The 12,931-nt window shown below is 35.3% G+C and overlaps 1 protein-coding gene across 1 annotated transcript; it reads right to left on the bottom strand.

The window, feature by feature from the left end:
- Window positions 1-4,998: 4,998 nt before the first annotated feature.
- Window positions 4,999-12,681, bottom strand: LOC115208763 (cyclin-B2-1-like). Its single transcript, XM_036500783.1, has 5 exons — window positions 12,581-12,681; window positions 9,542-9,913; window positions 6,923-7,108; window positions 5,622-5,827; window positions 4,999-5,263 (listed from the first exon to the last, which is right to left on the bottom strand). The coding sequence occupies exons 1-5, from the start codon at window positions 12,629-12,631 to the stop codon at window positions 4,999-5,001; spliced, it is 1,080 nt and encodes a 359-aa protein (XP_036356676.1). The 5' UTR covers window positions 12,632-12,681.
- Window positions 12,682-12,931: the final 250 nt, after the last annotated feature.

Raw genomic sequence — 12,931 nt, 5'->3', positions numbered from 1 at the left:
GAGAAGATGTGAGCGGATGTTGGGTGGGGCATTTTTCATTGTTTAATGTTTATATACATACATATATATATATATGTATGTATGTCTAAAAATAAGGAGAGAATGTAGATTCAATCTTCGACATTTTTATTTCTTCCATTTTTGTTTTACTCTAAGTGCTCCCCACCACAAAAGACATACTAAGCAACATATTTCTCTAAGTTTGTAAATCATTAGTAAATAAACACAAGTGTCAAATCTGTCTGTATACTCCGAGAGATATGGCTTCCGTCATACAAACAGTCTCAACTTTGAGAGTGTTCGGTGCATGAATTTTTAGTTTACTTGCTCTTGCAGTCTGATTATGGCAACAATTCTTTGACAATTCCTTTTTAACTGTTAATACTGTTCCTGTTAATGTTTTTGTGGCCTGTATTGCCTTTGTTTAGGAAATGTAGAATTTTGTTTTTACAAAAATGTTGTGGAGACTGCTTTGTATATTTGTCTACAGAACTTCACATGTTACCATGTTATTGCCACTTTCAACTCGATTCTTTGTATTCAATAGAACAGTGGCATTCGTCATAACATGTATATTTAAAGAGTGAACTCTGACTCACCCACCCAACTCTTAAAGAGAAAAGCAATTTGATCTGAAACAGACATCTTAGAATAATAATGGGTACGCCGCCAGAATTTTGTGTTGTAATCGTATTCTTGGCTTTAGTTACTATATGAAGCTATGCGATTTCTGGATAGCGGCACCTAATCTTAAAAATGCAAATTGAGTCATACTTTTAAAATTATAATTCACATTTTTTAGCATGTATATTATTCCAATATATAAGTGGATGGCTGCTCTCTGGCGGATGCCTTCTTAGCTTTGCACTGTGCGTCATAGTGTTCGTTTGGTGCTTTATGTTTTGTTGGATTGTTTTGTGCAGTTTTTGAGTATAACGCTATCATTGTTTGGTGGGCGTTACTGACTAACGAAAAAATGAAGAGCTACGCGGCAGCAACGGGGAGTCAGGCTCCTGTCATCCCGAACATGCTGGAACAAAAGGAAATATGCTACGATTCAGAAATGCTTCAGAAATTTAAGAAATATAAAGATATTGTAAAGAGAGAGGAGTCAAGCGTAAAGTTGGCCCCATCAGAGGAAGACTAGGAGAAGATAGAAAACAAAGTGATGGGGGTACAGATCTTTTTCAAAGAAAAATTAGAGATTTCAGAACTCAACGGAGGAGAAAGTGGAAGAATGCCTAAAAGATTTAAAAGAAAATATAACGTTTTTCACAAGAGGAAAAGGATACGCTTCAGTGGCAGTCACATTTGTCTCAGAAGAGATGGCAAAAAACGCACCACTAAGGTAATAAGGGGAGAAAACGGATACTTCAGCCCAACGGCCAGGTTAAACGAGCGACTAGGATTAGGTTGGGCGGGATCCCACCGAGAATCGAACCAGAGAAGATATTAGCGGCAATCTTCACCGCAAATGAGGAAGAAGATAACGAAAAAGCGAGGGTAATTATGATAAAGCAGACCCAACAAGTAAATTGTGGTGGTATGGTTTAGAGAAAATGTTTATGACGAGTCAGAAACAATACCTGAAACATTGGAGCCGCTAAATGAAGACAAATTGGATGTAATGCTGGAGGAGAGACCTCCAAAGTGCTATGAGTGTGGTGAAAAGGGGCACATTAGAAGGTTCCCCAGAATAGTGATGGAAAATGAAGAGGTAGAAACGCAAGAAAGCGTGATGGAGGTGGAGAGGCAGACCTAGGAAGTGGAAGAGCAAACAGAGTTTGTGGAGGTTAAGTCGAGGAAGAGAGAAGAGTTCACCGCCAAAAATGGAACAGAAGAAATATAAAGTACATGAACAAGTGAGCCAACCAATAGCAAGTAGAAGCAGTACGTCCGTGGGATCATCGAGAAAAATTGATGCAAGTAGAACAACATCAAGCAAACATACAAGCTTACATGAAGGCGGCGAGCTGGCAGAAACGTTAGCACGCCAGGCGAAATGCTTAGTGGTAGTTCATCTGCCGCTACGTTCTGAGTTCAAATTCCGCCGAGGTTGACTTTGCCTTTCATCCTTTCAGGGTCGATCAAATAAGTACCTATTTCTTTATTACCCACAAGGGGCTAAACATAGAGGGGACAAACAAGGACAGATATGTATTAAGTCAATTACATCGACCCCAGTGCGTAACTGGTACTTAATTTATCGACCCCGAAAGGATGAAAGGTAAAGTCGACCTCGGCGGAATTTGAACTCACAGTGCGCTAACGTTTGTGCCAGCTCACCGTCGATTAAATAAGTACCAGTTACATATTGGGGTTGATGTAATCGACTTAATCCGTTTGCCTGTCCTTGTTTATCCCCTCTATGTTTAGCCCCTTGTGGGAAATAAAGAAATAAACATACAGGCTTACAATCACACAAGCATACTAGCTCTTAGACAACACAGTCACACGGACACAAAGAAACTTAGACAGACGCATGATAACAGTCACAAAAACCAAAAAGAACAGACTTACAGACACAGGAAGTACATAGAAACAAATTTTTGATAGCATATCGGACGACCCAAAAAATTGGAAAGGAGAATAATGGAAATGAAAGATTGTTAGAGTGAACCTCTCGGAGGATTACGATAAGGAGATGAGATGTGTCCTGATGGAGAAAGAAAAGTACAGAATGCTGAAGGAGGCTTTCCCATCAGATATAGACGCACTGGGGCCCGAGGTAAATGTCGAACCCGGCGCTCCATTGGTGAACTATGAGGACATTAAAACCAACATAAATGGAAAGTGGAGAATAAGTTTAAAAGAACTGTTAAAGAATCTTGAAATAATTGAAATAACGTAACCTTCCTGGAGCGGGATCGGGTCGGCCGTTCCATCTTTATTTGTAAATTTAATTTTTCCATATGGTATGTGTCCTCGCATGTGTGTATTGTCCTGTCTATGTTTAGCTCCTTGCGGGTAATTAAAAATAAGCTCTCTGGCGGATACAAGAGTGCCGGGCGAAATGCCTTTCAGCATTTGGTTACATCGTGGGTATAAATTCTCTTGAGACTGAACGTGCTTGTAAGCGCTCTAAATGTGAATGGTGAGGAAATATTTATCACTAGTATTAGTTTCAATTCAATCGACCATCTACTCATGTAATGGCCTTTATGTTTAAAGGAGAGGTTTTGTAAATGTTCTTTTTGGTAATATATCAACTATGAAAAAAATGTTTGGAGATGTAACTATCTCCTTAGTATGACAACTACACTTTAAAACAAACTAATAACGGATTTTCATTGATGCAGACAAACAGACGAAAGCATGAAGTTTTTCTTGGTGCGACGCAAAAAGAATCTAATGCTTAATCTGATGTAGGATGAAACCTACTTTTGGTTTACCATTAAGTAGTCAGAGGACTGACGCAGACAAATTCTGTCAGACGTTTCCAAATACAAATTCTCCGGGAAATTTGTTGCAACCCGTCTTGTATAGAAACATTAATTCAGAACCGAGCAAATCATAACCAATCCTATATTTTCTTTTGCAATGGTTTTGCTCAGATGTGTAGCATTCACTAACAGACAGGTTGAAAATCTCGTATACACTACTTCAGGATTGCGAAGGCTACACCGAGCCAAGGTCCTGTATTTTTAGAGGAGATGAAACTGAATTAGCCATGTAAGTAAAATAGCTTACAGAAGTAAAGTGGCTTAATGTAAGACTCGAAACCGAATCACAGTGATCGCGACTTCAGTTTTAAAAATATGACAAACAGATCACGTAAGTCTCCATCTTAGCTCATCTAATCAGTTTTCTTGGTTAAAACTGACAAAATCAAATTTTTTCTCCCCTATTGCAAACAAACATTCTTTTACTCAAACTTGAATATTCTCTTCTACATTACATCTTTGAACAATGTGTGTTTCAAACTTCAAAAATAAAATTTCAAAAATACAGATTTTGTGAAAATAATCTAAACCAACAAATATCCTCTGTATTTTACTTTGTGCAAAGATACACAAAGTCTTTCATCCCTGAAATTAATTATTCAAAAGTGAATTCTACTTTAATTTATAAAAGGCGAAAAAGCGACTAACTAATGTATTTGGTCAAATACATTTGAAATGGGGTTTCAGCTCAAATATTTCAAGTGTTTGAAATATCTGTTCGTAAGTGTTGTGAACGAAGAGATATTGTTTGAATTTTCGCTTTCTAGATATCGATAACCTTCAAACATTTATAGGGGGAACTAGAAGCAAGCTGAGATTTGATGTTTTTAACTATAAAATATTTTTACAAGTATGAATAAATGACCTGTGTTTGTGTATGTATGTGTGTGTGTGTGTGTACACCTATGCATACATACACGTATGAACACGCAGTTAAAGCTTGGAATTATTCATGATGAAAATCAACCTATGCCAATAGGGATTTGGAGATTTTCTATATAACCCATATTTTCCCGTTAATCTCTGCAATGGATAGAACTTTACTTCGTGATACGTAAACCTTGATCAAAGTGTAGTTTTACTGATAGACCGGCAGCTAATAGCAAAATGTAACACTCCAAACCAATTGTCCAACAGTCTTGTAAAACAACTCAAAACATCTTTCCTCAGAAAACTAGTTTAGTATATAGTGTTGGTAGCTTTGTAACTACCAGGCTGGTACGAAAACTCGGTATTTTTCTAAAGAAAGAAAACCAACTAAGACACTTATGTAAACAAAACATTTATAACAAATTTTATATCTATATAAATATGGTCTATGACAATACCTTCAAGCAGAATGTAGACATATAAAAATACAGTGATTTCTGCTGTTTGTTTAGTTAAGGAAAAAACATTTTTTTCCTCTACAATATTTTTCAAGAAATAGATAAAATGGCAAACTAAAAGTCCAAGTTTCAGAAAAATAAATATCAACTGAAGTACCTAATAGAGATTTTCTAGGAACTGTGTCTTTTTTTAAGAACAAATTCAAAGTAACAAAGTTATGTATAAGTTAAGATTTATACCATTTACTTATGGTATCTAAATCAGGATAACGCCGTCGAAGACTCGAAACTAACCATCTAACTTTATTGAAGCAGTCATTAAAAGCAGATGAACTGTAATGTTCATTTGGTAAGATGAATCCAGAAACTTCCTTCGAATTGGAAATGCTCTGTAGCCATAGGCATATGCTCAATAATGATGGTTTTATCTGTGACAATTGGTAATCTTGGAGAGAAAGTTCTAGTACCAAGCGGCATGTAGCTAAGGAATTTCTGAAAAGAAAAACAAAAGATAAATAGTGTATCTAAATTCTACTAAGTTCTCAATCAATGTGTTAGATAAGCAATAGGTAGTTTAGGTTTTATGCAAGGCTGTATTGTCAAGTCTATAAATTAAACGGTACGAAAATGAATAAACTAAAAACAATATCGATTGTTTGTTTTTCAAAGGTAATCGATGTAACGGAAAAACGAATAAACGTTCTATTCAATGAGCGAATGGTTTAATCTAAACTAAATAATATGGCTTCATTTTGTATTTTTGGTAACTAATGTTCGATTAGATTATGTAGTTAAAAAAAGGCACTGAAAAAGCTAAAGAATCCCCTCTCCCACCAAAAAAACTACTTACTTTAAAGCTTCTATACAACTCAAATCAGCATTCCGAATACAAACATCAGCATAATATTCCAGAAAGTATAGTGAAGTTGGATGGGAAAGGTTAAAAGAAATAGCTTTCAAAATGAAGCGTTCAAATTTTTTCAATAATATGCGATAATTTTTCTTCACATTAATTTCCTCAAGTAGTTCATCGATACCTGGCGGGATTACTTCTTCCTAAAAGTAGATAGAGACAGACACACAATATATACATAACATGTACAGATCAAATTTCTCGGTTTTGCTGCAACGATATTTGCTATTTATTTATTAAAAAGCCGTTCTCAATTAGTCAAACTAACCTACTATTAAGGTTCAAAGATCTGCTGCTTTGAAAATTGAAGTTTCCTTAAAGAAACCACATTTATCTAAAATATTTTATAGTAACTGTGAGAGTAAATCTAATATTAATCGTTATTGAAGCGTATCAATAAGCCATGCGTATCAACAATACCATCGAAAATACATAAATTCACAATTACTGGTTTCTTAATACCAATAAACTTAATTTTAATTCTGAAACACATGTCAACAGCTTAACTTACTATAGTATAGCATAGTATAGTGAGTTACATTTAGAATGCTATAAATTGTCTAAAATTGCAGTAACAAAATAACAGATGTTTTGGTTACATTATGAAAGTCATTACGCATGCACTTGTTTTAGAATGGTAAAACATAAAATAACAATTTTGTACTGTTTATTCAATTTGTGTTGCGGTGTGAGAAATTACTGCATTTAACTAAAACCACAAAAACGAGTCAGATTGGAATGTTCTATCCCAGAACTTCTCCCCACAAGAAAATACATATAAAATGTGTATCAGTTCATGAAATAAGCATAATTCAATGAATAACGAGTTTTATCTAAGAATATAATACAACATTACTTAGAATATACATTTACGACATGGATATAAAAGTATGCATGTTGCTGAATAGTATACTATTTAATGCGATATTTCGTTGAGAATACCAGATTAGTTGTGAACTTTTCAATGAAGGAGATCAGTGTAAATGAAGCAGTTTCATCGTATCTGGTTATCAGTTGATTATTTTCTGTTTAGGAATTTGTAACCGACTGTTTTCATTTCGCTAAAGACTAACAAAATGTCTGCCACAAATACTTTTTAAATTGGTAGAAGCATTTGCTTAATCGAACAAACGTTTGAAAAGATCCATAAGAATTTCAAGTGCTGAGCGAGACAGGATTGCCATGATATCGATCATCGTTACGACTCAAATCAACAAATAGAAAATTAGAAGACTTACGTATTTTGAAGCTATCAATAAAGATGCAAGTGCAAGCATCTGCAAACTTTCTGTATGTACGTCCACAAGAGAAAAAAAGCGGTCAATTATGTTGACAGTTTTGAAAAGAGTCTCTTGACATAAATAGAGTCTGTGGTGAACATCTGTGATCCATTTAACTAATGCAAGGCGCAGAACTTCATTCATCTGGGAAAAGTAGAAATTTGACAAAAACAACGAAGAAATAATGACGCAGGTTTCAACATATTTCAAATGTTTATTTTATTATTTAAATGACACAAAGAAAACAAATATCGAGAGAGACTATCAACAGCAGAGTGCATTTTATGTGTCTATCCATAAAGTATTAATGCAAAAAGTAGTTCTGACAAAAAAAAAAAAAAAAAAAATAATAATAATGCCATCAAAACCACTAACAAAGACTTGTAAACTTGATATCGATTTCATTTTGAAATCGCTGAGAGAAGGAAGACCGGTGATTATGTCCACCTTTCAGAATCCCCGAGACTGATGTGATGAAGGGACAGAGTTATCCTCGGATAGGAGGTCGAATGAAGCTTGCAATAGTCTGTAGTCCGTTAAAAGAACTCCAAAAACTGATGATGTTATAGAAAACGACGTCTCTCCCACCTAAGAACATTCTGGCTGACTCCCACAGTTCCCATCCAACAAGTTCCGCGGTAAAGGATTTTGACGACCCGAACTTATAATAGAAGATACTTGGTTGAAATGAAACTCGGTGGGATCGAAACCGAATCCATATAATTGTGAAGTAAACAAACATGATCATGCCAGTATCAATTACAACCTTAGTTTGAATTACAGCAGCTTCTTTAGCGACACTTCATATATCTCCGCACTAAAAGAGTATTATACTGAGTAACAAACTCTTTTGCATTTTACTTGTTTCAGTCATTAAAATGCGGTCACACGAGGGCACCACTTTGAAGATTTTTAGGCGAACGAATTGACCCCAGTACTTTTTTGAAAGCCGAGTACTTCTATCAGTTTCTTTCGCCGAGCCGCTAAGTTACGGAGACGTAAACAAACCAACAGGTTGTCAAGCGTTGGTGGGAAGCAGACATGTAAACACATCTATATATATAAAACTCTAGTTGTGTGAGTGTCTGTCCCCTTCGATTTAGATTCCTAACTCCTCCCACATTTTGCGGTGCAGTTTAACCAAATTCGGGTATCTTATAGTCGTGATTAATATCGAGCCCGTCTGGCTATTAGCGCGCGTCTACGATGAGTCTACGATTTAAAAAATAATTTAACATCATTTTTTATTCCATTTTAATGCATAATTTTTCGTGTGTCGATGGCGGCGGAGTTGGCGTCCACGCTCAAACACCTGCACCTGTGTTTGCTTCTCTCCCTTCTTCCCTCCCTCGTGAAGCTGTGGGGAAGGGAGTGTAAGAAAATCAACGTCGTAAAACGTTGTCAAGGAGACCAGCGTTCTTTTAGAACAACGACTTCATGGCTTGAAGACACCAAAACAGAAATGGCTAAGAAAGCCCGAATTGGCATCTATAAGGGAAGTAACTCTCTAAAAATGCTTATATAGTTATTTCCCTTACAAACCCGAGCAACGCCGGGCGATACTGCTAGTTATATATAAACACACACGACGCGCTTTTTTCAGTTTCCGTCGACGAAATCCATTGACAAGGCTTTGGACGGCTCGAGGTTACAGTAGAAGACACTTGCCCAAAGTGCCACGCAGTATACTGAACCCGGAACCCTGTGGTTGGGAGGCAAGTTTCTTACCACGCAGCCAGGTCTGCACACATCTGGAAAGCTTAATTTTTTTTTTTAATGTGAACCATCAGATTGTAGATAATGTTTATACTTACGATGGTGAGTGCAATGCACTAAGCTACGCGCCTCTGTTGTATAAGTACACATCGTAGCTATATGTGTACACAATCTCAACAGTGTTGGATCAATCGGGTACTAGTAGCGTAGACTGGACCCGGTTTGCGCAGACGCGCAGACACGCGTCCACGCGTGTGCGCAAACCGGGTCCAGTCTACGCTACTAGTACCGATCAATCGAAAGTAGTGGGGAAAGGTGACTATTGCTAAGTGACAATATACCGGATATCATACAAAATTATTATGGATTACTACAGAAGACTTACCAAGGAAGCATATGCGGATTTCAAGATTCTCATACTAAAGTGTACTTACCAAAATCAAAAACAGTAATTGTTTTATATTTTAAACGAATACCATTTTCTCATATTACTTCATATTTTTAAAAAACTACCATTCAATAAATTATACAAACTTCACATTTTATATCTCTGAAGAGCAGAAGTATTGTCTATAAATGTTTATCAATATAGGATTCCATTATAGAGACAATACTTTGCGAAACGATTGTAAGATGCTTTAAAAACTTAATTTTAAACTATTAAATTTTAAACTGTCATATTATTATTATATATTTATACTTATACATATTTACATATATTTATATTTTTAATACAATAATTATTCTACTCATGTATATATCTCCCTGAAGAATTTTTGATATTTTCCTGATATTATTTCATTGATAGGCTTATAAGTAAAAGCTATTGAAAATACAGCGCTAGTGGTTAGAAGAAATTACCTGAGTTTGATGTTGAAGGCAACGGATAGGTAGATGAACTTCTTCAATTGATAGTTTGTAACAAAATGTATCGTCTCTGTACGTATCTATTTCACCGAGGTCAAAGTAAGTCTCTTGGGAACACAAACGCATCAGTCTTTTGGAACATCGAAGTGTTTTAGATGGTTCAGTCTGTGTTTGACGCACAGGTGTAGCACATGGCTCAGGTTCTGAATAAACAGGTTTTGAAGCGAACTCTGAAATCAAGTTCGCATGGAAAATGTGAACGTTCTTATAATCAGGATAATGTCGGATTATTTTGCGATTTACATCAACTGAATTTTCTTTTGACTCACGAACAGTCGAAGGCGAGCGTGTGTTGCATCTTTTACTCTAAAATGAAAAAAATATTCAAGAATTTAATTAAAATTGATTGATTGTCCTGCTTGTTAGACAAGAATTAGATTTACGCGTTTTGTAACTGTTTAAGTTATTAAAACGGTGATATTTTCTATACACAACACGTATTTCAAATAAAGTGCATTGTATTTTTGTTAAGACCACGCTGAACTTATTCGATCATGAGTACTTATCCAAGTATCACTAAAAGAATTGTTCTTGAATAGATAATAACAGGGTACTACTTGAGAAAAGTGATCCCGGTGCGCGCACTCGCATATCCGCGCTGGCTAGTCGTGACTAGTCGAACCAACAACGACTACCTAGCAAAGTAAATAAAACACGGAATAAATAATTTTTTTTACACAAAGTAAATAAAACACAAAAACACAAAGTAAGGATCGACTAGTTACGACTAGCTATCGCGGAAGCGCGAGTACGCGAGTGCGCGCACCGGAACGACTCTTCTTAAGTAGTACCCAATAACAGTATTACTTTAGTTAAAGTAAAATTATTCAGCATAACTGTTTTTGAAAATGATTTAATTAAAAGATTATCCTGTTATAAATGAGTACAAACAGTTCAATAAGTAAATTAGTACACCAGAAACAAATTTAGTCGTTCATCGCGAATTTGGTATCAAACATTCTGAATTAAGGAAATACATTTTGTGTATATATATATATATATATATATATATATATATATATATATATATATATATATATATATATATTATTATTAAATTCGGCAGCTATTTAGCAATGTATCACCAAAAGGGAAAACTATAATTGTCATTAAATATGACAAGGTGTTAGAACACCTGCAATGCTAGAAATAAGAGCTAAAGTGCTCTGATGCGTCAGTCAACGCACACAATTGTAGACATACATACATACATACTGACAGCGACTGAAAACGTCGATAGTCCAGGATTATCACGACTGTCATTTTCGGCCGTCAGTATGTATGTATGTATGTATGTATGCATACAACTGTGTGCGTTGACTGCAGCATCAGAGCACTTTAGCTCTTATTTCTAGCAATGTAGGTGTTCTAACAGCTTCCTTCATACTTAATGACAATTTTACATATATATATATATTTATATATATATAAAACAGAGAGAAAAGTGGGGCACAATGAATAAAATTTACAGCACTTCTGAGAAAATTTTTTCCCCCACAAATGTTCCCTTTCTTACAAAAACTATATCAGCTAAGCAAATCACCTCTAAATGCATTAACCCTATTTCAGAAAACTATCTCCGTTCTCAGCATATAAAAAGACAAATTTGACTGGGGCAAAATAAGGCAGGGTAAATTTGCCTCTTCAGTTCTTCAGAATTACATTTGAGAAAAGGTACATACACATCAATATCCAGCGGAGGTAAAGAATACGTTCACCACCCTAACCCCAAACACCGGTTGTGCGTATTCTTTACTCTCGCCTCAATATCATACTTAGACATTAGAAGTATCAGAAATGCAACAATGCGTCTTAGTCAAATTGAAAGAGGATCATGGAAAAATGGCACTAGATATGAAATCAACGAAACTCGACTAAATCTAAAACCTCAACGAAAATATTCTTTAGTTTCATGATCTGCTGAAGTGGCTCTCTTCCTGATGCATTTAAGCACCATACGGTTAAAAAGAAATTGAAATTTGTCATTACTCATTTTTATTCCTAAAGATGATGTAATACTTGCAATATGTAGTTTTAAACATAGGGAGAAAAACGAGAAATAAATTATTTTGGTCCAGTTACCAATTTCTCCCTCACATTATATATATAGCTGCTTGTAACCTTAAGTACATTGCGAGAAGAAAATTATAAATGAATTCTACCTTATATGCCAAAACTGTGAGGGTTTCTTCAAATAATATTTCCGATTTTCCCTCCTCAAAAAAATGTCAAATTTTATCGGTTACACATTTGTTGATGCACATCAAATCTTATTGAAGAATAAACCCCAACCAAAAAAAAAAAAAAAGAAAAAATAATAAACTGGCTGTGTGGTAAGTAGCTTGCTAACCAACCACATGGTTGCTGGTTCAGTCCCACTGCGTGGCATCTTGGACAAGTGTCTTCTGCTATAGCCCCGGGCCGACCAATGCCTTGTGAGTGGATTTGGTAGATGGAAACTGAAAGAAGCCTGTCGTATATGTGTGTGTGTGTATATATATATATATATATATATGCGTGTGCGTGTATTTGTGTGTCAGTGTTTGTCCCCCTAGCATTGCTTGACAACCGATGCTGGTGTGTTTATGTCCCTGTTACTTAGCGGTTCGGCAAAAGAGACCGATAGAATAAGTACTGGGCTTACAAATAATAAGTCCCGGGGTCGATTTGCTCGACTAAAGGCGGTGCTCCAGCATGGCCGCAGTCAAATGACTGAAACAAGTAAAAAAAAAATTTTTTTAAACGCATAAAAACCCACAAATATGGAAATTCACAAAATTACTTTAACTATCATTAAATACAATTTCAATGTTTCCAATAAAATGCTCGAAAGAAATACTTTCATTGATGAAAGACTATTTTAGTAAATAATATAAATTAATAATTATAAATTAATATAAAGAAATACAATATTGTCAAGAAGATAAATTATGTCCCTCAAACGCACAACAAATAAACGATTTTGTAAAATACCTGACAGGTCTCTTCTTCTGTTAATTTATCTCGCTTTCGTTTGTTGCCCATTAGTTTCTTGTTTTATTTCGAGCAAAACATAAAAATTAAGTTCCAAACAATTCTTTGTTGAAACATGCTCGCAAAAAAATCCCGTCATGCATTTTAAAAATCCGATAGATAGAATAAAATAAAGCAAAACAGCTGTTTCTTGAGTAAATCTCCCAAATTAGACCGTAGAAAATTTTCAGCGTAACTGGACTAATACTTCGAACAGTCCATTATAACCAACGATCTTGACGTTTTCTCTTTGTCCTTATTTATATATTGGAACAAACGAAATTTAAATTTTTGATATTTCATTGTTATGTT

The sequence above is a fragment of the Octopus sinensis genome, linkage group LG2 (assembly GCF_006345805.1).
Source record: "Octopus sinensis linkage group LG2, ASM634580v1, whole genome shotgun sequence".
Lineage (NCBI taxonomy): Eukaryota > Metazoa > Mollusca > Cephalopoda > Octopoda > Octopodidae > Octopus > Octopus sinensis.
This window is presented reverse-complemented; position numbering and strand designations above follow the sequence as displayed.